At 43.4% G+C, this 22037-nt stretch overlaps 1 protein-coding gene across 1 annotated transcript; it reads left to right on the top strand.

Moving 5' to 3' along the window:
• The first annotated feature begins 1033 nt into the window (after positions 1 to 1033).
• rybpb (RING1 and YY1 binding protein b) lies at positions 1034 to 21001 on the top strand. The gene is made up of 5 exons (XM_034121601.1): positions 1034 to 1167; positions 2343 to 2468; positions 18286 to 18639; positions 19250 to 19348; positions 20289 to 21001. Exons 1-5 carry the CDS (start codon positions 1142 to 1144, stop codon positions 20536 to 20538), a joined length of 855 nt encoding a protein of 284 aa, XP_033977492.1. The 5' UTR covers positions 1034 to 1141; the 3' UTR covers positions 20539 to 21001.
• Positions 21002 to 22037: the final 1036 nt, after the last annotated feature.

The following is a 22037-nucleotide window of genomic DNA, read 5'->3' as shown; positions in this document are numbered from 1 at the left end:
GTTTGCATGTTCACAGTTTCCTTTCATATACTTTCCTTGCTACCAGAGTCCAACGATTTGCAGTTTCTATGAACCTCAAACTCCAAATCACCTGTACAGTATGTGTGAAATTGAGTGCAAAGGTTCAGTCTGGCTGTGAGACTCCTGGCGTTTGCATTACATATTTATTACTTATAATAGTATTATCATTAATCATACAATACCAATGCTGACTGTGGTATTCAGCAGATCTGTAATGTTTATTACATAGACTAGAACAAATAAAAACATATAATCCACCTGTCGAAAAAGCTTTTTGCACTAAAGGCTCCTTTTTTAACAGGATTTTAAGAATATTTTTTTAATTTAATGAGCTATAAGTTGTTTTGACAAAACTAGTAATGTTTTTTTCTTTCTTTTATTTACCATAACGTAATGATTTGATTCCTTTCAATCTTCCAGAGTCTGTGTAAGCATTATGATTGTCTTTCTGTACACATTTCATTTGACTACAGACATAATAACGAAGGATAATCAATATTCCAACAATGTCATCCTCAACTATGCGAGGTCTGTCAAATGTCCTCTTGTAGTTATTTAAAAATTGCTTATAAAACATCCATTCAGACTTTTAAACCGACTCGCCTTCTGATTTTTGCACTTTGCACATGATTTTTTAAATATGTTTTTATTTAATGAGCTATAAGTTGTTTTGACAAAACTTAAGTAATGCTTTTTTCCTTTTACTTACCATCAATGATTTGTGTATTCATTCCTTTTAATCTTCTAGTGTCTTGTGTGAAGCAATGTTTATGTTTCTTTATACTTTTCATTTGAACACATCATAATGAAGGATAATCAATATTCAGATAATGTCATCCTCAACTATGGGTTAAAGCGAGGTCTGTCAAATTTCCTCCAGTAGTTATTAAAAAATTGCTTCTACAACATCCATCCAGACTTTTAAACCGACTCGCCTTCTGATTGGCCGAGCAGCGGTCACGTGGGGGTAGTGCAGTCAGTCGCTGTGCCGCGAGCAGCGCTGAGTGGAGCCTGTCTGCCAACAGCTTCAGCAGCGGCTCTATCTGGAAACCCACTACACTCACTGACAATTAAAAGGAGGCCCCTTTTTCTTTCTTATTTCCGAGGAATATTCACCACCATGGGCGACAAGAAGAGCCCTACCAGGTAATGCGACAACCAAATGCCCAATTTCTACTCGTTTTGTGCGTTTTAGTGCTCGATATTTGCAATGCGTTTCCCTCACACGGGGATCGTTTCTCCCTTTTTTTTCAGTACGGTATGCCACAGCTAGCTAGAATAGTGCAGTCACTATGGCGGCTTCTCGCTCCCCTTACAAACCCCAGTCACTTAACAGACAAAGGGAATTTTTTCAGAGGAGACGCCTGACATTCCCTGAAACGCTCTTCCGTCTCGACGAAGCCTTTTGCAGGGTCAATGTCGAAATTGACATTGTTTGATATTGCTTTTGTTAGCCGACATGCTAAGCTTTCGATGCCGATTTTTTTTCCAGCAATGCTTCCCTGCCTGCCTCTGCTAGCCTTAGCTGGCGATGCGATCGGACGATGTGGAGCTGCGTGGTGGATTTTATTTTATTAACCCAAGGACTGGCCGGGACTCGAACCCCAGATTAATGACAACACCATGGTCCGAGCTGCACTTAGGAGCTGCTTTTATTACACAACGTGTTATGTTCGTCACAATCTCCTTACTTGTTGTTAAGGGGCGGCAGTAGCTCAGTCTGTAGGGACTTGGAGGGTCGCCGGTTCAAGTCCCAAACAGGCCAGATAAATATGTGAGTACTGTGGGCTGGTATCTGGAGAGGTGCCAGTCCACATCATGGCACTGCCGAGGTGCCCTTGAGCAGGACAGACTGGCAGCCTCTTCGCTCTGGAAACCTCTGTATAATGCATTTGTGCACCTGTATTAGAAAGATGGATAGATACTTTAAGTTGGGAAATTGTTTTGTCAGCAGCATTTTGACAGTCTATGTAAAATAATTACAAAATGTCTTTGAAATAGAATGACATACAAATAAACTATTTACATATTCTCAGTAGAAAATACATATATTCAGAAGACACATTATAAAATATACAGAATACATAAGAATACTCTCTTAAATACCAATCTACTAAAGGGACAGCCACATTTAAACATAGTGTGCTATCTGCATTTTTCGAATGCATGTGTGTATTTATACTGTACTGTGTTTATTCCCAAAATATATAACAGAGCAGGAACTGCATTTATTTCCCCAAGGCGACCAATGAAGGCTTATAATCCTACATCTTAAATAATGCATTAATGTTCAAAAGACTAACTTGACCTCTACGTTTCAGGCCAAAAAGACAAGCCAAACAGACTGCAGATGACGGCTACTGGGACTGTAGCGTGTGCACCTTCAGGAACACCGCCGAGGCTTTCAAGTGCAGCATCTGCGATGTGAGGAAGGGCACATCCACAAGGTAAAGTAGCTCTCCCTCCTCTCCCTCTCTCTCTCTCTCTCTCTCTCTCTCTCTCTCGTCTGAGCGTCTCGTTTTCCCGCTGCTTGGCTGGCTGCAGCATTGCATCGCAATTTATGGGAATGACAACTTTGATCGACAGCCTATTTGTCTGTTAGCGTATGCGGACGTGTTGATGGACACTTTTACAAACAGCCTGTTCCGTTGTCTGGATTATCCGTATTTATTTTTTAATTTGATGCTACTGGCATTGCTTTTATGCATTCGTCTAGGTATGCTGGCTGCTTCACTAGCCAAAGGGGGGGGGGGGGGGGGTTGGGGTGGGGAAGAGGGACCATACTTCATGATGGCTGTACAGCTACAGTGCATCATCGGAGCAACAGCCTTTTTTCTCATGGAGAGATACAAGATGAATGCATGCCGTTGCATTTCACCAACCTGTAGGATTGCAGATGTAATGGTTGACGAGTCATTGTGCAGGAGGTGGGTGTTCAGTTTAATAGTTAAATGAATGTGTTTTTAATCAGCATTAGAGATAAGGCCATATTTGCATATCTTTGTCCATCATGTGTTAATGTCATGTAGTCAAAGCCCAACCTGACATCAGCGTCCAGATGAGCTCCACCTGTTTAATTCTATCTATTTCAGAATCAGAAACCGTTTTATTACCAAGTAGTACACATACGAGACATTTCTTTGGTATATGTGGCGCATTTGTCTATGATAAATCGTGTTTTAAACTCAAAACAAGTGACTTTACTCGTGATTTCTCTCAGAAAATGTCTCAGAATTAGTTATATCAACGTTTCTAGCAACAGGCTTGTATTTCCCAGTTGTTTCCCGCGAGCTTCCCTTTGAACACATGTTGTCTGACGTCAGCAGAAGTCTTATGGGAAACTGAGGTGAAAGCATGCGTGTGCATTTCAGCTACCTGTAGGATTGCAGATGTTCTTCTAATGGGTAGACAAGTCAGATGTATTGTGCATGAGGCGGGCGTACAGTGAGGAGACGTTTCTTAGATAGAGAAATGTCATTGGAGATAAACCCAGATGTGCATTTTTATTATTTCTTTATCCATCATGAGTTAATGCCATGAAGTTTAAGCCAAAGCCTAATCTGACATGAGGGTCCAGATGAAGTCCACCTGTTAGATTGTATTTTTGAATAGTTTTTAAATATCAGTCCACACATTTGTCTATAATCTATAAAATCCGGATGGGTTAAATGCAGAGGTCATGTGTCAATGTGTGTGTGCTGTGTGCATGTATGTGTGACCATTACAGATGGCTTCATCCTCCAATTCTATCTAATTATATCTAATAAATCATGTTCAATATGACAAAAACAAGTGACTTTACTCATGTTTTACTCAGAAAATGTGTCAGAATGAGTCATATCAGCATTTCTAGCAACAGGCTTGTATTTCCCAGCCGTTTCACGCGACTACCCTTTGAACACATCTCACAAGTCTTATGGGAAACCGAGGTGAAAGCGACTGTATAAGTTAAAGGTCACAGCGGGATTCCCTTTCGGTTTTTGAGTCCGCTGACGCCTCCTCCCCCCTGTTCTGGGGAATGTTTTTGATGTGAAGCTGCATATACCACAATGTGACTGTGTTTACTCGTGTCATCAGTTGCATGATGAGACGGAGAGACAGATGAGTCACATGTGGGTTTGTTGACAAGTCACCCTGCACTCTAACCTTTCAAGCTGTGGTTTTACAATGAGTGGCAGCCCTGGCGCACCGCAAACGGAGGAGAAACCCTGACACTGGTTTACTGAAAACCCCAACAAATTCACTCATATGTAACTCTCTCTCTCTCTGGCTCCCCTCCCCCTCTATCTTCTCCTGGCTGCGCGTAGCTTTAGACTACAGCTGACGATTTAAGCTGAGCAAGCTGCGCGGAAAGCAGGAAACAGACGAGCACGTCGTTGCCATCCTGCCACCGTGCTTTGGCAACAGCCCAGTTGCCTCTATTTGGTAATTGGGAGCACATGACATCACAGGAGTGTTTGTCACACATTCCTGTTTGATGTGAATAGTTAACCTTTGATTAATGCAATTGTGTAGTTGTGGGGCTGCCTCTTATTCTACTGAGTACTAATTAGCTTTCTTTTCTTCTCCGTTTGATGTGCTCCAGCAGAGCATGGGACAAAGCAACATGCTCTTAGCTAAATGATTCACACTTGAGGCTACGTGTGGATGTTTGTCACGCTGCCTTTATCCGAGGCTCTGCTTTGAATGTGCTTTTGGGCGTAAGGACACGTGTGTTCACTAATTAGAGTTCCTCGCTGCTGGTAGGAGGCAAAACACTTATTTTCCTCAAAGTTGTTTTGGACTCAGGAGACAGGTGAACTTTGAAAGGTATTAGTTTGAGCAATTATGGACTGACGTGATTGGATAAGCATTGTTGTGTGTGCCTGCAAGCGTTCTCCTTCCAAAGTCCTCACATATAGCTTTATTTTCCCGTGTCCTAGGACAAAGGTCATTCTGTATTGACAGTGTAATAAGGTGAGGTTACATTACATTTAGCTGACGCTTTTATCCAAAGCGACTTACAATAAGTGCATTCGACCAAGAAGATACAAACTTGAAGAAAACAGAATCATATAAGTACATCAGGTTTCATAGAGCCAAAACATTTCAAGTGCTACTCAACTGGCTTTAGATAAGCCAGTCCTTTATTAGTATATAAGTGCTTTGTTAGTATCTAAGTGCTTAGTTAGTATCTAAGTGCGTTTTTTTCTTCCTTTTATTGCTCGAAGTGGAGTCGAAAGAGATGAGTTTTCAGTCTGCGCCGGAAGATGTGTAAGCTTTCTGCTGTCCTGATGTCAATGGGGAGCTCATTCCACCATTTTGGAGCCAGGATAGCAAACCGACATGTTTTTGCTGATGGGAACTTGGGTCCCCCTCGCAGTGCGGGTGCAGCGAGCCGTTTGGCTGATGCAGAGCGTATGGTTTAACCATGTCCTGGACACAGCTGAAGCATTGCACATACCTCCATCCATTCCTGAAAAATGGCTTAATCAAAGGGTCCTAAAGCCGATCCCTTGCACTTTTACACACCTTGTCCCAGTACTGAGGATTTGAGACGACAATATCATGTTTTTCTGATCACTTTGGAACGCTATGAAAGGTATTCATTTGTGCAGTCGGCTGACATGTTTGTTTTAAACCATTGTTTTGTGTTGTGTTACTGCCTGGAAGTGTTGTCCTTCCAAAGCAGCTTAATCCTGCGGGAGATCTAAGCTGCACTTTTATGTCAAAATTGATTTTACTTGTTGTGGATTGATGCTTTTTGTTTACTTGGTCTCAATGTGATTAAATGAGTTGTGGTCTTATTGGGTATGTTATCCTATTGTTTTTACCGTCTACAGTGCATCACGCCTCGAGCACTACACCAAATGAATTTCCCTGTGTGGGATATTAAAGTTGATCTGAATCAGGGAAAGCTGTTGTTACAGGTAGCCGTCAGCAGAAATGAGTGCAGCGGTGCGGCTCACAGCTGCAGGTTGAGTCACACAGGGTCTGTCCTACAAGAAATTCAACAATCCAAACAATATTTCCACCCCCCTGAGCTTGATACATCCATCCATCCCTCACAGTGTGCACTGAGTCATTGAGACGCAAGCTGTGTGTGCAGGTGTAGATGGAGAACACACAATTAACATGATCCTCAGTGGGTGACAGACGGGAGGCTTGAACTGCACTTTGTCCCCTGCCAGCGGTAGGAACGCTAGGTAAACGAGGGTCACGCTGCTTTGATTCGCCCAAAAGGAGCCAAGAATGTATGTTAACGAGAGAAAAACTCCGGCTGTGGCATCAGCATGCAGTGAGAGCCCCCCTCGCTCCCCCAAGCCCTGCGCAGCCTAGCGAACCTGTTGACCCAGTCCGAGTCAGTGATGTAACACGATACTCAAGTAGGCTAAATCTAGACTCTGCCAGTCTGACTCTTAAACAACGAAGCACTCGTCTTTTTTACACCTGACCCCCGCTGCTCATCTACAAGTCCAAGTAGCCCGAGTGCTCAGCCTCTGCTTCCCAGTGCCTGCTTCTTCAGGTAATTGGAGAAGGGCTCGCATTAGCATCCTCTGCTATGGTATTCAAATGTTTCTGGCATCTGTTCCCAGAACGCCGTGCGAACGTGACACCGTGCTGCTGCTCATCAGTTTGCTTTGTGGCGGTGTTTGGTATGCACCTCCATCAGCCCCCGAGGCTCAGGGAGAAAACATTAGGAGCCCTCTAAAAGTGATTGATCACAGCACGTCTTGAGGTAGCGCCGTCTTTGACTGCGGGGCTGTTATCTATGCGATGTCGCTCTGTTGTCAACCATTTCAAGTAGCTCCCATCTGTGCTTTATACAAAACGGAACAAATGGGCGTCTGACTTGTTAGACAAAATGCGGTGCTCCGACTAGATTAAATAAACCAACTTAAATTGTCCCCAATTGATCTGAAAGGACACAGAAGCTGAACCATTGCAACCAATTTACCTGTGTGAGATTTACTGCAAGAGTATCAACATGTTTGCCACGTGATCTCAAAAGCTGCAGTTCAGATTACTTAGTAAAATGCAGCCTGAGCAAAATTGACCGTGGGAAATTTGACGTAAAGGTTATGTTGCTCATTTGACCTAAATCCGATGCCATTTGTTTGCACACTCATCTGTGTTTATGTCCCTAGGCTGTCTCTCTCGGTTTACAATAGCCAGCTTTTATTGTACTCATTTACCAGGTGAGGCGGTGCTGTATAACTGATAACAGTATCTTAGACTGACATGTGAATAATGATGTGTGCAAATATTGACACAGTGTAAAGGATTTAAGGCGGCAATATCATGTTTTTCTAATCATTATACATAAGTCTACTTACTGTAATCAGGCTTGGCTCTGTAGACACTTACTGCACTTTAAGTGAATGAGTTTTGCATTTATGTGGCTTTATGATACCTCTATATGGTAAATCCACAGATTATGAGAGTTAGAACCAGGATTGAAAAACACAATCCGCATGGATCAAATGTGCAAGATACACAACCCCTAAAGCCAAAAGAAAAATCTCTTTGTGTTAGTGTTAAGGCTGCGCAATTATTGGGAAATGATTGCAGTGTGTGTGTGTGTGTGTGTGTGTGTGTGTGTGTCTCGGTGTGTGTGTGTGTGTGTGTGTGTGTGTGTCTCGGTGTGTGTGCGCTCTGACTTGTACAATGATGGAATGGAGTCATTATAATCCGTGGATTCTACCACTGTCGCATTAAGGCAAATTGTCCGGGATAATGGAATTACATAAGAGGGACATGCTGGCGTTCAATTTATATCTGCACTTCCTCGCCCCTGCCCCCCCTGCCACACCAGCAAACCCCCCCCCCCCCCCCCCCCCCCCCCCCGCTCAGAGGGAAACTGCTTTTGCTTATCCAGCATTATCAGCATCTGCACTAAAACCCTAAGCACGAGCGAGTAGCCCTAATCTTTACATGTTAATTGCCGGATTTAAAAGTTCTTAATTACTTCATGGGATTTGGCAGAGTGTGAGTGATTAAATACAGTAGCCAATTTGGCAATCTGACAAAAAAAAAAACACAGAGAAATGTTGAATCGGAGCTCATTCCCACACAAAAAAGCTGACAAAGAGTGCGACGGTGAGGGAGTGCAGAGTCTCGGGAGAAATAGAAAGGCATTTGAGGACGAGGAGAGAGAGGGAGTGAGAAATGCGTAGTCGCAGCTAGAGAAGAGGGCATGAGAGGACATGGGCAGAAACACAGCAGTGAAGAGACAGAGAGGAGGGTAGTGTCTGGACATTTATATATATATATATATATATATATATATATATATATATATATATATATATATATATATATATATATATATATATATATATATATATATCTATACTAGCTCTATCTATTGTCAATGTATATCTGTCTGTCTCTACTCTCTCTCTATATCTCTCTCTCTGTCTCTTGTCTGTCTCTCTCTCTCTCTATCTCTCTCTCTCTCTGTCTCTCGGTCTGTATGTATGTGTGTGTGTGTGTGTGTGTGTGAGTTAAAGGAAGGGGCGGGGGTATGGATGACTGCAAGGGGGGGTTGTGCTCACTCAGCCAAGAGTCTCTAGGGGCTAGAGCACATCATTACCCAGGGAGGGAGAGAGCTGGACTGCACAGCCGCTTCTGTTTTCTACCAGCACCGTCCACCATCCATGCATGGGCAAAGAACGGCACCATTTGATTTCTGCTACAGGTTAAAAGTGAATCCAGAATTTAAACATTTTATCATCGTAACGCATTGTGAAGAGTCGAGGTATTGATCTGGTTGAGCTGTGGTTTGTCTGATCATTAAGATAAGATAGGATAAACCTTTATTTATCTCCGTAGGGCAATGCAGGTGTCTGCAATAGGGCAATAAGGTATAGAGGAATTATGTTAATAAGTAAAAAATGAAAGTAGTTTGAAGCGTGCCTTCTGTAGTCCGTACCAGCTATCTGTTTGACCTTTTGTTAGATATCTCAAATCGCATTCTTCTGTACTAACGTTTGCTATTCTAAGTGCGTAAATGTGTCCCAATGCCAGTTATGGAGAAATGCAGTTCACTATGAGTACCTGGTCAAAAACTTGATTGTGGAAAACCTTCTCGCACTCAATAATCATCATCTTAGATACATAAGAAAAGCTAGGGTACCAGACACCCTTGTGGTTGCTCTGGTGAAAAAATCCCTACATATAAAAGATTTTAAGTATTTATTGAATTTACCAATACCCCGGTTTCAGGAAGAACCACTCTTAAATTAATTAAGAAGTCTGTAATGATTTTCTACCTCGAACAATCATTGCTAGCTTGCTAACAGCAGCGATGGTTCTCCTCCTGTGAGGACACTGCAGCCACGTTCAATGTGAGCCTACAAGGTCAACATTCACACTCTTCCACATGTGTTGACAGTGTACAACTTGCAGTGTACTAAGGGACGTATTGAATTGAGACACAGAATTGGTGTCAGGTGTGTTCACTTACATGCTTGTGTTTGCTTGCTTCATGTTGTTCCGCTTTTGTAAAACACAAGAGCCTGCTGTGAAGGTGCAACGTCGCCTTTGGCAGTCGCTGCAAATTTAAATTCAAACCAGGCTGTGTTTATACTAAAGCACACGGGCAAGGAGATGACAGGGACAGCAGCGAGACGGGGTGACCGGGTCCACTTGACAGCTAACTCACGCACACCAGAGGCAAACGGCACGAGAGAGGGGGTGAAGAGAGGTGAAGACGGCCTACTTAAAGCCAGCAGGATTTATTCTGGGTGGCGGTGTTAATGCAGAACGTGAAGAGAGAACAGGGAAGGAGACAAAAGAGAGAATGATGGAGAGGCAGCGGAGAGGAGGAAAACAAACGAGCGATGCCAAGCAATGTGACACAGTGGCGCTGATGGAAGAATCTCAGACGTGCTTAGTGCCTTTCGAAACGACTCGCTGTCAGTCTGCCCGGATTCAGGCAGCTTGTATCGTAGCTGAAAGGTCAGTCAGGGAGAGGAAAGAGCTGTCAGTGGAAAGATGAGCTGTCTTTTTCACAGACCCAAACTTGGACATACACCTCCTTTTGCTTATGACTCTCCAATGCACCCCAAACTCACCCAGTTGGACTCCGTTAGCCTGTCCGGAGAAGCAGAAAACCAGACTTCAGCATGGCCATAACAGTTTTACCGAGAAGTTTGTTTGAGAGATTTCTTTCCCTTCCTTGTTTGCGGAAATATGTGGGGCGAAGAGGATTTCTGGCAGCCTGCTGTGCATACAGAGCTTGAGTTGGAGACATGGTGGGGCATCCACAGACTTCAGATCAGTCTGCACAAACACACTTGAATACAGCTTCTTTCCAACTGGCATAAACCTGCTGAACTCTTGATATCTCCACATAGTGAGGTAGTAAATAAGCTATTATTACCATGTGTAATATAGTGCCTTTTCATGTGCAGCCCACATCGGAACATATTGGTGCTTGTCGATCATGTTTAATGTAGCTATTTTAGCTGTATTTATGTATTAATTACATCCCTCTATCACTAGCTTTAAGGTTGTTTCATTTATTTGATTCTTAATCATATTTTATACTATATGTTGCACCTAAGAGACCAGCACAAAATAAATATTGTTGTGGCTTAGCAATGACAATACAGTTCTTGAATCTTCTACAAGCAGGTGTAGAAGGCAGAGAGGGGGAGGGGGGAGGCTGACGGTAACATTAAGCCCTCAAAGTCCTGACTGGAAGGCTCTCATGAGGGGATGAATGCTTAATGCCTGTGGTGTGAAGTGTGAATGAATGGCGCAGCGCTGTAGCCCCGGGCTGCTCTTCAGGTGACCCCCTCGTTCCGCCTCCACTGCACACTCTCACAGATCACTTCACCCATGGATGGCTCGAGGTGACACCGCTGCTCCGGTAACCTCCGGCTCAGACCGATAAAGGACTTTCTCACAGGAAACACAAGCGCCACACTGCAGCGGTATTTGTTTTTCAGTTTAACTGGAGACGAGCCCAAAGGCCATTGGCAAATGTACACAGTCAGACTGAGGTCTAAAGTACAAATATTCCCATTTTGCTAGAACAATGAATAATTCATCGGCTTACATATAATTCCCCAATATAAAGTTGCATGTAATATCTGCCGGTTCCAACTTCATAAATGAGAAGATTTATTTTGTTTTCAATTTGAATGTGTTTCCAACTCTTTGCAGGATTAAACATTTTGGGTTTGGAGTCTGAGAACTTGTGATAGACACTTTTCTGACACCTTTTTTCTTGTTTTTGTCTAAAAAGCTAACGACGAATATACATGAACGAGATATAAAACAATAAGAACCCATTATGCCAAGCATCGAGTCCGATGTGACGCCCCATAACAGTCCAAAATCCTATTATTAGAAGACTTAAAAAAGCCAGCATATATTCATTTGGCACTGTTATTGAAACAATGAGAATGTCTGCCGATTTAATCGTTGTTTTATCTGTAGTTACTATTAACAATCCATGCTCAAGTTGTCTGACATATGCACATGCTACTTGTTCTGCTCTGTTTTAAAGCAGAAGCCAAGCAGTGCTCCAGCCGTACATACCTCAAGTATCTCTGGAAACACTGTCCATTATTCAACAACATAACATCTATTTACATTATGTATAAATATATGGGTAGTTAAATCTGCAGCAGCTCTACTCTGCTCCATCACCCTCCATACTGGTGGGGGGAGGGTAGCGCGTCACGTGTTCATACATAATGATCAAGGCGTACGGCAAGTGTTGACACAGTCGAGAGCGTGTAGATCAATTACATGGTTGCCAGCACGTCATGGGGGGTGGGGGGGGGGGGCTGTGATAAAACTAAAGCCCCGTGGCATTGTCACATGCTGGATGTGAGAGATGTGCTCTAGGCTGAGGCTGTGACGGCCTCTCAGTCCCATGTTGGAGGAAACAAGGTCAGCGCTGAACGATTCTGAATGGAGTATTTATATTTGTACTTCATTGAAGACAAGGAGCCCACATTTGTTCTGTGTAGATGTGCTTTTTTACAAAGTCTGAATGAGGGAGTGGGAGTTGTTAAATAGTGCAGTTGGTTGTCCATGGCAGAAGAATACTGTTGTCTCTCTCCTCCTCCTCGCTCAGATGTCTGCATTCGCTCAGATGTCTGCATTCACTCAGACTGGCAGGAAATAATTGCTTGTCCTCACACAGCACTTCAAATCAAAGAGCTGTGTTAATGAGGGCTTTCCTGCGCCTCTCTCTCTCTATCACACGCTCTCTTCATTACTCCGTCTCTCTTATGAAGCGCTCCGGCTCATTGTTTTTGGTTTCTCGAGAACAGGGGGCGTCCAACATACGGTCCTTGGGCAAAAAACGGCCCGTGGGATGACTTGGCAACATTTAAAATCACAGAGTTGTTGGTCACATTTTTCACAACTTGTATTTATTTTGTATATCAGAATCAGAAATAAGAAACAGGTTTATTGCCAATTAGGTTTACGTACACATACGAGGAGTTTGCCTTTGTGTACATGGTGCATACATAAACACAGTTAAAGAAGATCAAAAGTAACTATAATAGATTAAGATATAGAAAATGATTTAGATAAAATCTGGATATATATAAATTGTAAACGTTTACAAGGCAGCGGCATAACTTAGCCTTCTTCATTAATATCTCCCACTTTAGTTTGTATGGTGGTGAGTCTGTTCAGGTGGTCAGGAGTACTACACAGATGTGGAAATGAATATGAAATCATATCTGGATCATTAAGTAAAATACTCTATTGATCAGTTATAGACACCGATGAGTAAATGTTTGGTGCCTTTGTAGATACACTATGATCTGTGAGTTTTAATGCACATGGTAAACTTGATAACTAAAATTGTTAAAATGTATTTTTCTTAAGAAATGTCAAGTTGTTCGTGCTGTTGTGTAAATGTGAAGATTTTCAGAATGCACTTTTTTGCACTCAAACACAGGGAACAGTTTGGAGTTGTCGTTATTTATAGGTTATTATGCTCTGATTTAATTGGTGCAGCCCACTTGAGATCACATTTGGCTGAATGTGGCCCCTGAACTGAGATGAGTTTGACACGGCTGCTTTAGAGAGAGTTCCCTTTTATACGTGGGCTTCAGTTTGAATGCCCTCCTCTTGCAGAATGAGGTGTGTCTGTCTCACATGGCTCAGAGCTAACTATGGGTGTCAGTCTGACTGAATTAGGGGCTTTTAAGCATGATGATAGTTATTTCAGGGCATCCCATGGAGGGGGAGTCTCCCCACCGCTGCCTTCCCCCAAACAGACGGGGGAATTCAGGGGCTAAACATAGGAGGAGCTGTCAATCACGGCCCACTGCGGTGCGAAAGGGGAGGTAATAAGCTGTAAGCCCTCTCAGTGGGGAGCGTTTCGACAGCAGGCTTTACACACTTGACACTCTCGCTCTCTCACACTCACGCTGAATCCCCTAGAATATTGGCAGCAGTGGGAGGTTGGAGCAATCTCCGCAATTGGACCCTGGAGTTCACTCCGCTCCCAGGATAATTTCCTGCACCCCCTTCGCTTTGAAACATAGAGGTTTTATCTGAATTCCTTTAGTTGTCCCACAGAGGGGAAATGTACATTGTTGCAGCAAAAGTAAAGATAGAAAGAAAATAACGCACTATAAGATATAGGGCATGCATTAAAATTACAATTTAAAAAGGTTTTACAATTGACAAAGTACACATTTGGGTAGAAAAGTAGCAGTTGACGCAGTATTTATGAAATAAATTAAGTGTAACATGTAGACTGAAGTGTGGTAGAAGCTAGATAACAGAAGTTAAATGATATATTGCACTATATTTCATTATATTATACAGATTGTTTTTACAGTATTCAAATGGTCCAACTATGAAAGCAGCCAGTAATAACAGGAATGTTATTGTTATTGCACAACAGTGGCGCTGTAGTCTTTGTTTGTTTTCATTTTGCTTTTTGACATTATCGCACGTTCGTTTATTTTTGATTTGGATGTTTGCAGATCATACGGTTCAGTCATTTTGAGAAATGTAGTTTTATCGGTACATTGCTTGACAGATTATGTAAATATGGATTACTTTAGGATATAAAGTAAGCAGAGGAGGGAGACCATTTCCCGCTATTCAGGGCCACGACAGTTTGATAACACGTGCACATGGTGTCACGCAGAGCCTCCAGCCATGTTAATGAGCCGCAGAATATTGCCACGATGTATGGCGGGGCAAACAGAGCGGTGGCTCCATCATGCCAGCAGCAACTCATGGCTGACTTACAGCTGGCACTGAATCACCGTTAACTACCGGGGCGGCTTCTGCTGACACAAATCTCGTCTGCGACCAGGGTGTTTGAGCCGTGCAACAGGCTAAAGAGGCGTGGGGCTTACCGGCCGATCAATCACTCATTCACCACCTCCTCGGATAACAGCTCTCACTGCCAAACCAAATGATTTCTGGTCCTGTTGCATGCTGTCTGCGTTCACAGTCTGTTTACTCACGGCTGTGTGTTAGAGCGACAGATCATGTTTTCACTAGGGATGCTAGCGATTATTCGATTTTTCGAATATTCGTTACAGTCTCCATAATCGAAAATTATTTTTAAAATTCGATTTTACTTATATATATTTTTATTATTATTTATGTTTTTCTTTTTTTTCCTGGCTTAGTTTCAACCAAAATATAGACTAATGCTAATAATAGTAATAGTATTAATAACTGTAAATGGCCAGTTTGTTTTACTGTAAACTTGGAGGAAGCCAGCAGTGCAGGCTGCGCAGAGTGCAGACTGCTGCAGCCTGCTACACACCGACCCCCCCCCCCCCCCCCCCCCCCCCCCTCTCCATCACACGTGCGATTGATTTATTGGCGATATACAGAACAGTGAGAACAACACAACTAAAGATGGGGGGTGGCGAATAATCGATTAATATTCGCCAGGGCTGTCCGATTTTCGAATTTGATCATGGTCAGTTTCTGGCATCCCTAGTTTTCACCGAGAGGCTGCGAGCACATGTCGTTGTTGTAGCTTCGCTCACAGCATTGTTATCAGTCAGATAACTTGTGTGCTTTTATATAAATTATATATTTTAATCTATGTTTTTATTGTGTATTGTGTTTTTTCTTCATTCGTCTGATCTTTTAATGCTTTGTCAAGCACTTTGTGACTATGTCTGTGAAAAGCGCTTTATAAATACATTTGACTTACTCTTTCTAAATGGCATTTTGATGATTTAACAATGGATCAGTCATTTGGAGATACTTGAAGGACCCACAGGATTCACATAGTGTGGGGTGAATTATGTCATCCGACTAGGAATGGTAGATTAATACTGAAGTGTTTGAAATGTCCCCCTACTTTAATAATGACAATCATTTACCGTCAGTCGGCAAAGTGATACCTCAGTCCCCAGCTAGAAGTCTGTCTTTGACACCTGAGCCACTGGCGTATTATTACAGGTGTTAATGTGCAGGGACATATATCAAAATGACAAGACTGAAATCTGAAGTTCTGGTTGGCCAGCCTGTCTCTTGTCACAATCTGTCATCCTTGATTGAGTGCATGCCTGAAAGCACCAGTCTATGGTATGAGTCTCAGACTGATCCTTGTTTCCTCATGAACTTCCTCATCTGGCTGGTTTATTTATAACAATGTGTATTTTTAAAACATAGGATGAATTGATGAAACTTCCCTAGTCTAAAGATGTTGAAATAGATCCAACTTCTGCATTATTTTTGGCATCAGACCAACAACTGTGTTTATTTTCATTGCTGGTGTCGTCTTCTCTGTTTCTCGTAAGGTCTCCCTTTCTGTTGGTCACTTGTTAGCAGACCCTTCACGTGACAGGTACAGGAGGCGTAGAGCCAGGGATCATTGTTCATATAGTTAATCGATCGCAGATGGCGTCGTGCTCGCGGTCAAACAAAAACCTAAATGGATCGCGAAATATACTTTGGCGGCCGTTAATATACCTGGGCGGCCCAAACCCTGGAAGTAATTCACCTTGATTGAAATGAAATTGGGATCAATTTGATGGGAACAGGACAGGCTCTGCAATTATGAAGCTGGAATGGGATGGGAAGAACATTTCACTCCCCTATAACCCTCTATTGGAGGCGCCTAGGGATGACCAGGTGGAAAGAGCCCCAGGCCTCAGACTACCAGAGCAGCTAATGGATCCTGGATCAACGGCCCAGGGCTCCTCAGCTTTCACATCAGCTGGTGTATCGAAGGAGTGTAGTGCGAACGTAATGACATGATGCTCTATTACGCCACGATTGGTTGCTTTCTGATTGGCTTCGCGCCCCCACCCCCTCCTCCTCAACGAAACGACATCCCCTGTCTGTAATAAGCCACAACAGCGGGGAGGGAGACTTAATGAGCTTCATGGAAACATTGGCGGAAGAAAAGGTTGCAAAAGATTGTTAAAAGACTCTACTGTGCTAAAACAGACTGAGTGCAGTGTCAATTGTGAAAGGTTGGAAGTGCAGAAACGAGAGTAACTGGACTGGCAATATGATGTTGCCAAATTTGAAACACTGAGGCTAACCACTTAAGCAGCTGTCTGAGAAACCACTCTCCACAGAAAGCCACAGAAATCAGCGTCATCTGCCTGACACACGTATTGAGCTGCTTCTGTTTTCCATCACACTCTGAAAGCGAAACCAGAAATCATTTGTTTTCACTGTCAACGCTTCATTTTCCAGCAGTAACACTTGTCTATCTGGCTCCGTGCTTACACTCTGAGTTTCTACAACTTTCAAAAGTCCCTTCTCGACCACAGATATCCAGTCCTGAGAATCAAGGGGACCTCATCTCCACTGTTGGGATTTCACCAAATACCCTTCCTGCCAAGACTAGAATTAGGTTTGGAAGGGTTGGGTATACACAGCTAGCTTGTATAGCGTGTGTGTCTTTGTTCAACGGCCTCCTGAGCAGCAACCAAGTCCCTCTGCCAGGCTGTTTGTTTGCACGCTAAGCTTTTCAACTGCGTGTTTGTGTGTGTATGAGCGTACTTGTGGTTTACTCCTCACCGTGCTTGCCCAGCGCTGGCCTGTGATTATCCGTGCTGCTGGCTGCAGTTTGGTCTCTGGAAGGCTCCAGTCATCCTCCCCTCCCCTCCCCCCTGATCCTCTGCCTTTTCCCAGATGCTGCCAGCTGGTGTCCATTGAAGGCAGGTGTGTGTTGGCTCGGGCAGTCTGACTGGTTAGCGTTTGGCCTCACAATTTCAGGCCCTGCACATCTGCACAGCCGATGGAGCAAGGTGCAGCTCTTTCTGCATGTGTGTTTGAAACAGTTTAGTGGCCATACAACAGCATGGAAAAGGATGGCTTTATATGACCTGGCATAAGTAGGCCTTAGGGCCCGTATCCACATAGCAACAGCATATTTTTTCAATGGATTTCAATGAGAACAGTGCACACAGCGACAGAAGCGGCCGTATCCAGAAGAAGTGCAGTGACATACTCGTTTGTTTTGCGGCTGCTTCGAGTTTAAAATATTCAAACTTCTCAGAAAATCCCCGGGGATAACTCTGTAGAAAGCTTGATTTCCCCTCGGGTCACTGCAAGGTCCCACCAGACGGATAGTACAAGCTGTGATGTCCATCTCAATCTTTAGCTGAAAGATAATGTCCTTAAAGTTAGTTCAATATGCAGCGTTTGGGAAAACTGACGGTGGCTTACAGCGTGACACTTTTCTGTGTTCTGCTTTGTTATGACATTGTTTCCTTCCTTGGCCAAGCCTTTAAATAAACCCTCTGTTGTTAGACACAGTCTGTTGTCAGTTCAAGCTTCCAGCAGCCTTTTGGGAGGGAAACTGGGAAGGGAACTTTGGGATTTTAGCCTTTGTAGACCATTAACAGAAACCTATATAACACACTACAGAAAAGGGAAAACCCCAAAAAGCTAATACGGCCTATTTATTTGGACTGATTGGAAAATGAGAGAAAGGGTGGCAGTCTCTCTGTGGTTGCTGTTGGGGTCAGTCAGTGGATCAGCTACATCATGTTCACCTGAATCTCAGTCTGTGACAAATGGGGTCAACCCTGCAGAAATCAGATTAGAGGACCTAAGTGACGTTTGCCAAATGTCCCACCTTGTTATCCCGTGCATTCATTTGATTACAGCCGCGAGCTAATGAGATGAACCCTCAAAGCAGAGCTGCTCCACCAGGAAGCGGCTGCTGAGACCTACCTCTGCTGCTTTCCCTTTCTCCGTCACCAAGCTCTAGGTTCACTCGCCTCTCTTTGTCAGCCGTAGTGTGAGCGCTACCACTACGAGACTAATCCATCTTTATGCCTTGGATCTCCTCCACAGGAAACCCAGGATCAACTCCCAGCTGGTTGCTCAGCAGGTGGCTCAGCAGTACCCCATGCCTCCCCCGCCCAAGAAGGAGCGGAGGGAGAGGAGCGAGCGCTCGGACAAGGAGCGTCCAGACGGCGAAGGAGAGCGCGCCTTCGGAGAGGTTCGTCCAGAGGTGGAGCGTCCAGAGGTGGAGCGTCCAGAGGTAGAGCGTGCCGAGGTGGAGCGTCCAGAGATCAGGAGGCCAGAGGGAGACGCTCCGGAGAAGGAAAAGAGCGACACAGAACAACAGCCAATCAAAGACAAACCCGACAGAGAGAGGGGAATCATCGCCGCCGTCACGAAGAAGCCCAGCAGCAAAAAGACCAGGTCAGTAAACGTATAGTCTGTTTATCTGTGTGGGTATTGTTACGTCCCTTATAAATAGGGAGAACAAAGGCAATGTGGTTAAAGTCAACTGCATTAAAAAAAAAACACAGCATTTTACAAATATGTTCAAAAAGCTTATTTTTTTTTAGAGACAAACCTTTTTGTTGTGACACACCTTTTAATTTCTTTAATATTACTGTCACAATAAGTCTTTCACAAAACCTTTCTCACACACTCGGCAAAAGCAGCAGAAACTCTCTTTCAAATTCTACTTCAGTACAAAACGTAATCATGAGTGAGAGATCTGTTTCCTCAGCGAGGACGTTACTGAGGTGAAGAAAATACTGCAAATTCCCTTGATATGATGGTGGAGACCAAAGCAAACGATTTAAGGATTAAGACTAACTAGTAGATCACAGTTCAACACAGTTTTAAACACTAACGTCAGCACTTACTAACAATTTTTAAACATGTACGCATACAACTGCATTACCCACTTTTATGGTTATTGTCAATAAGTGTATGAAAAGTGTAATTTATGATCTTGTTAACCTTAACATGATGAAGAGTGTCTTTCTCATTGACATGTTTTTTTGTTTTGTTCCTCCAGACCCAAATCAGACAACCACCAGAGCCCCCCCAGTGAAAAACACAGCATACAGTCTGGCAAATCAGTGACCAAGACCAACAAGAACTCTCACATCTCCAGGTGTGTATCCCCCCCCCCCCCTCACCTCCCCCCCCACCCCCCCCCTCACAGTCTGCGAGGTTTCTCATTTCTAACGCAGCACTCGTCCTCAGAGAGATCCTGCAGCACAAGGCTGGTGGGAAAGCTCAAATGATTCACAAATGATCTTTTACACTAAACACCCACTCTCACTTTATACACACTCGTTCTGACGGATCATGTGTCACCCCGTGAATTGAGCAATTTAGTGCAACCGCCCCCACAGCACTGACACCCCCCCCCCCCCCCCTTCTCTCATTGTCGGCGAGATACATATTGTGGTTGCTGTTTTTCTGGTTTTTATCTTAATGTGTGCATATTAGGGCTGCTCAATTAATCGTATTTTAATCGCAATTACGATTTTGGCTTGCAACAATTATGAAAACAACATAATCTAAATAAAACGATTATTTTATTTTATTTTTTATTGGTTTTTCAGTTGAATTATACTTAAAGTTCAGGGTAATCAACTGTTAAAAACATACTGTTCACATTTTTCTTTTCAATAAATGGATGTTTTCAAAGTAAATGGATAATCGTTTTTAATAATCGTGATATCAATTATTGACCGAAATAATCGAGATTATGATTTTTGCCATAATCGAGCAGCCCTAGTGCATATGTATAAATGTGTCTGTTGATTGTGTATATATAGGATATACATCTTTTTATACATATTTGTATTTTTGTATTCGGGATTGTGGGAAACGGTATTTCGATCTCTGTCTGTACTTGACTTTAATTTGTTGGATAGATACAAGTTTCAAGGCTTTTATTGTCATGTGTACATAGCTACAGTGTAGATATGGTCCCAGGCTCCTCCAACAGCGCAACACAATAACACAGATACATAGACTGATACATATTGTGGTTGCTGTTTTCTTGTTTGTTAATGCTCTTATTTTCCGTGTGCGCCCCTCAGGCCCAGACTGAAGAACATCGACCGGAGCACCGCGCAGCAGCTGGCCATCACCGTGGGCAACGTGACGGTGATCATAACAGACTTTAAGGAGAAGACCCGCTCCTCCTCCACGTCCTCGTCCACCATCACGTCCAGCGTGGGCTCCGAACAGCAGCACCAGAGCTCCGGCTCCGAGAGCATGGACAAGGGCTCGTCGCGGGCCTCCACGCCTAAAGGGGAGCTCTCTGTGGGGCACGACGAGTCCTTCTGAGAGCCCCCCCCCCCCCTCCCCTACGGCCCCCTTTTTTCCCCTCCTCCCGTCCTCACCCCTGTTCCAACCAAACCCCATATTTCTCCCACATTTCTGGACACTATGGATGGAGAGATTTCCTCCTTTTTCCCCATCGCTGACCCCTGCCTCCATTCCATCCCCAGTCCCCGATGCTAAGAGGATGGATGAGAGGGAAACTAAATGCTCTTCTGGGGGCGAACTCGGGCTACAAGGAATAACCCCTCCCCCCCTCCCATCCCCAAACTCCCCTCGCGGTAGCATCGAGACACTTGTTTTGTTTTATATTTGTACGTGGATGTGAGGCCATGTTTTTTTTTTTTTTTGTAAAGAAGATAATCTCCGCTGGGCACAATAACCCCAACATCATTTCAATAACTATTATTATTATTACCCTTACTCCCTATAGAGTGGTGCAGTGACGAGTCCTAAAACCAGGAAGTGAGTTAGCATTTTACCACTACCGGTTCCCTCGTCTCAGAGCCAATGGGATCTCTCCATAGGATTTTGGAAAATAGCTGGAAATAAGGTCTGTGGTTGACACACATTTAACTTGTACAATTTATTTTTTCATTTCATTTCAATCTTTATTTCGAACAGATAATTTTTTTTTTTTTTTTTTAAATAACAAATGTGAAAAACAGAATACCGTATTGTTAAAATACAGTATTTATCCACATTCATGATAATATTTATATATTCAACAAAAAAGGTCTTCATATTAAAGGTGGGGTAGGTAATTTTTGAGAAACCAGCTCGAGTGCGCTAGAATTTGAAAATACACAACCGGAGAAAATCTGCCACTTCCTTCACAAAAAGTGTATCTCGAGCCGGTTTCTCAAACTTACCTACCCCACCTTTAATAATAATAATTACATTTTTTTAGAATCTGTATGTTTGAATATGGATCTTAAGTTGGCGTGACGTTGAAGTCGTGCGACCCTGCTGTACTCGGCTGTAGCTCGTTTATAGCATAACGTTAGCATTTTGCTTCTGGCGATTAGATTTACGATTCGAACATTATAAAAGTAGGGTAGACATGTGGATATTATCCGGCTGAACAAAACGTGCATCTATCGAACAGGTTCGTTTTCCACAGACCTTATTTCTAGCTATTTTCCAAAATCCTATGGAGAAATCCCGTAGCTTTTTAGTCGAGGGAACCCATGCGCAGCTTACTTCCAGGTAAATACGTCCTCCCTGCACCGCTCTATCGCACCTGTATACTTTGGTATTCTCCTCCTTTATGTTCAAGCTTTGCTGTGTAGCCCTGACGATCCATCATTCCTTCAGTGTTTTTATGAAGATGATATGACACCACACACATAAACACACACACACACACTGGTGCTAGATACACTGTGAAGCGGTTTTGCAGATCTGGAAACGCCCATTCACTCAATGTGACTGATGACTCAGATTCACTTTTCTCTCAATAACACTGTCTCACTCCGACCTCCGTCTGTTCATCCGAAGGTCAT

The sequence above is a fragment of the Trematomus bernacchii genome, unplaced genomic scaffold (genome assembly GCF_902827165.1).
Source record: "Trematomus bernacchii unplaced genomic scaffold, fTreBer1.1, whole genome shotgun sequence".
Taxonomy (NCBI): domain Eukaryota; kingdom Metazoa; phylum Chordata; class Actinopteri; order Perciformes; family Nototheniidae; genus Trematomus; species Trematomus bernacchii.
Note: the sequence above shows the minus strand (reverse complement) of the source record. Positions and strands in the feature narration are given on the sequence as shown.

What these genes read in the sequence shown, in the direction of transcription:
- rybpb (XM_034121601.1), top strand. Translation starts at nt 1,142, where the DNA reads ATGGGCGACAAGAAGAGCCCTACCAG. An exon ending in AGGAAGGGCACATCCACAAG is followed by an intron (nt 2,469 to 18,285) that starts GTAAAGTAGCTC and finishes TCTCCTCCACAG; the next exon opens with GAAACCCAGGATCAACTCCC. An exon ending in AAGAACTCTCACATCTCCAG is followed by an intron (nt 19,349 to 20,288) that starts GTGTGTATCCCC and finishes TGCGCCCCTCAG; the next exon opens with GCCCAGACTGAAGAACATCG.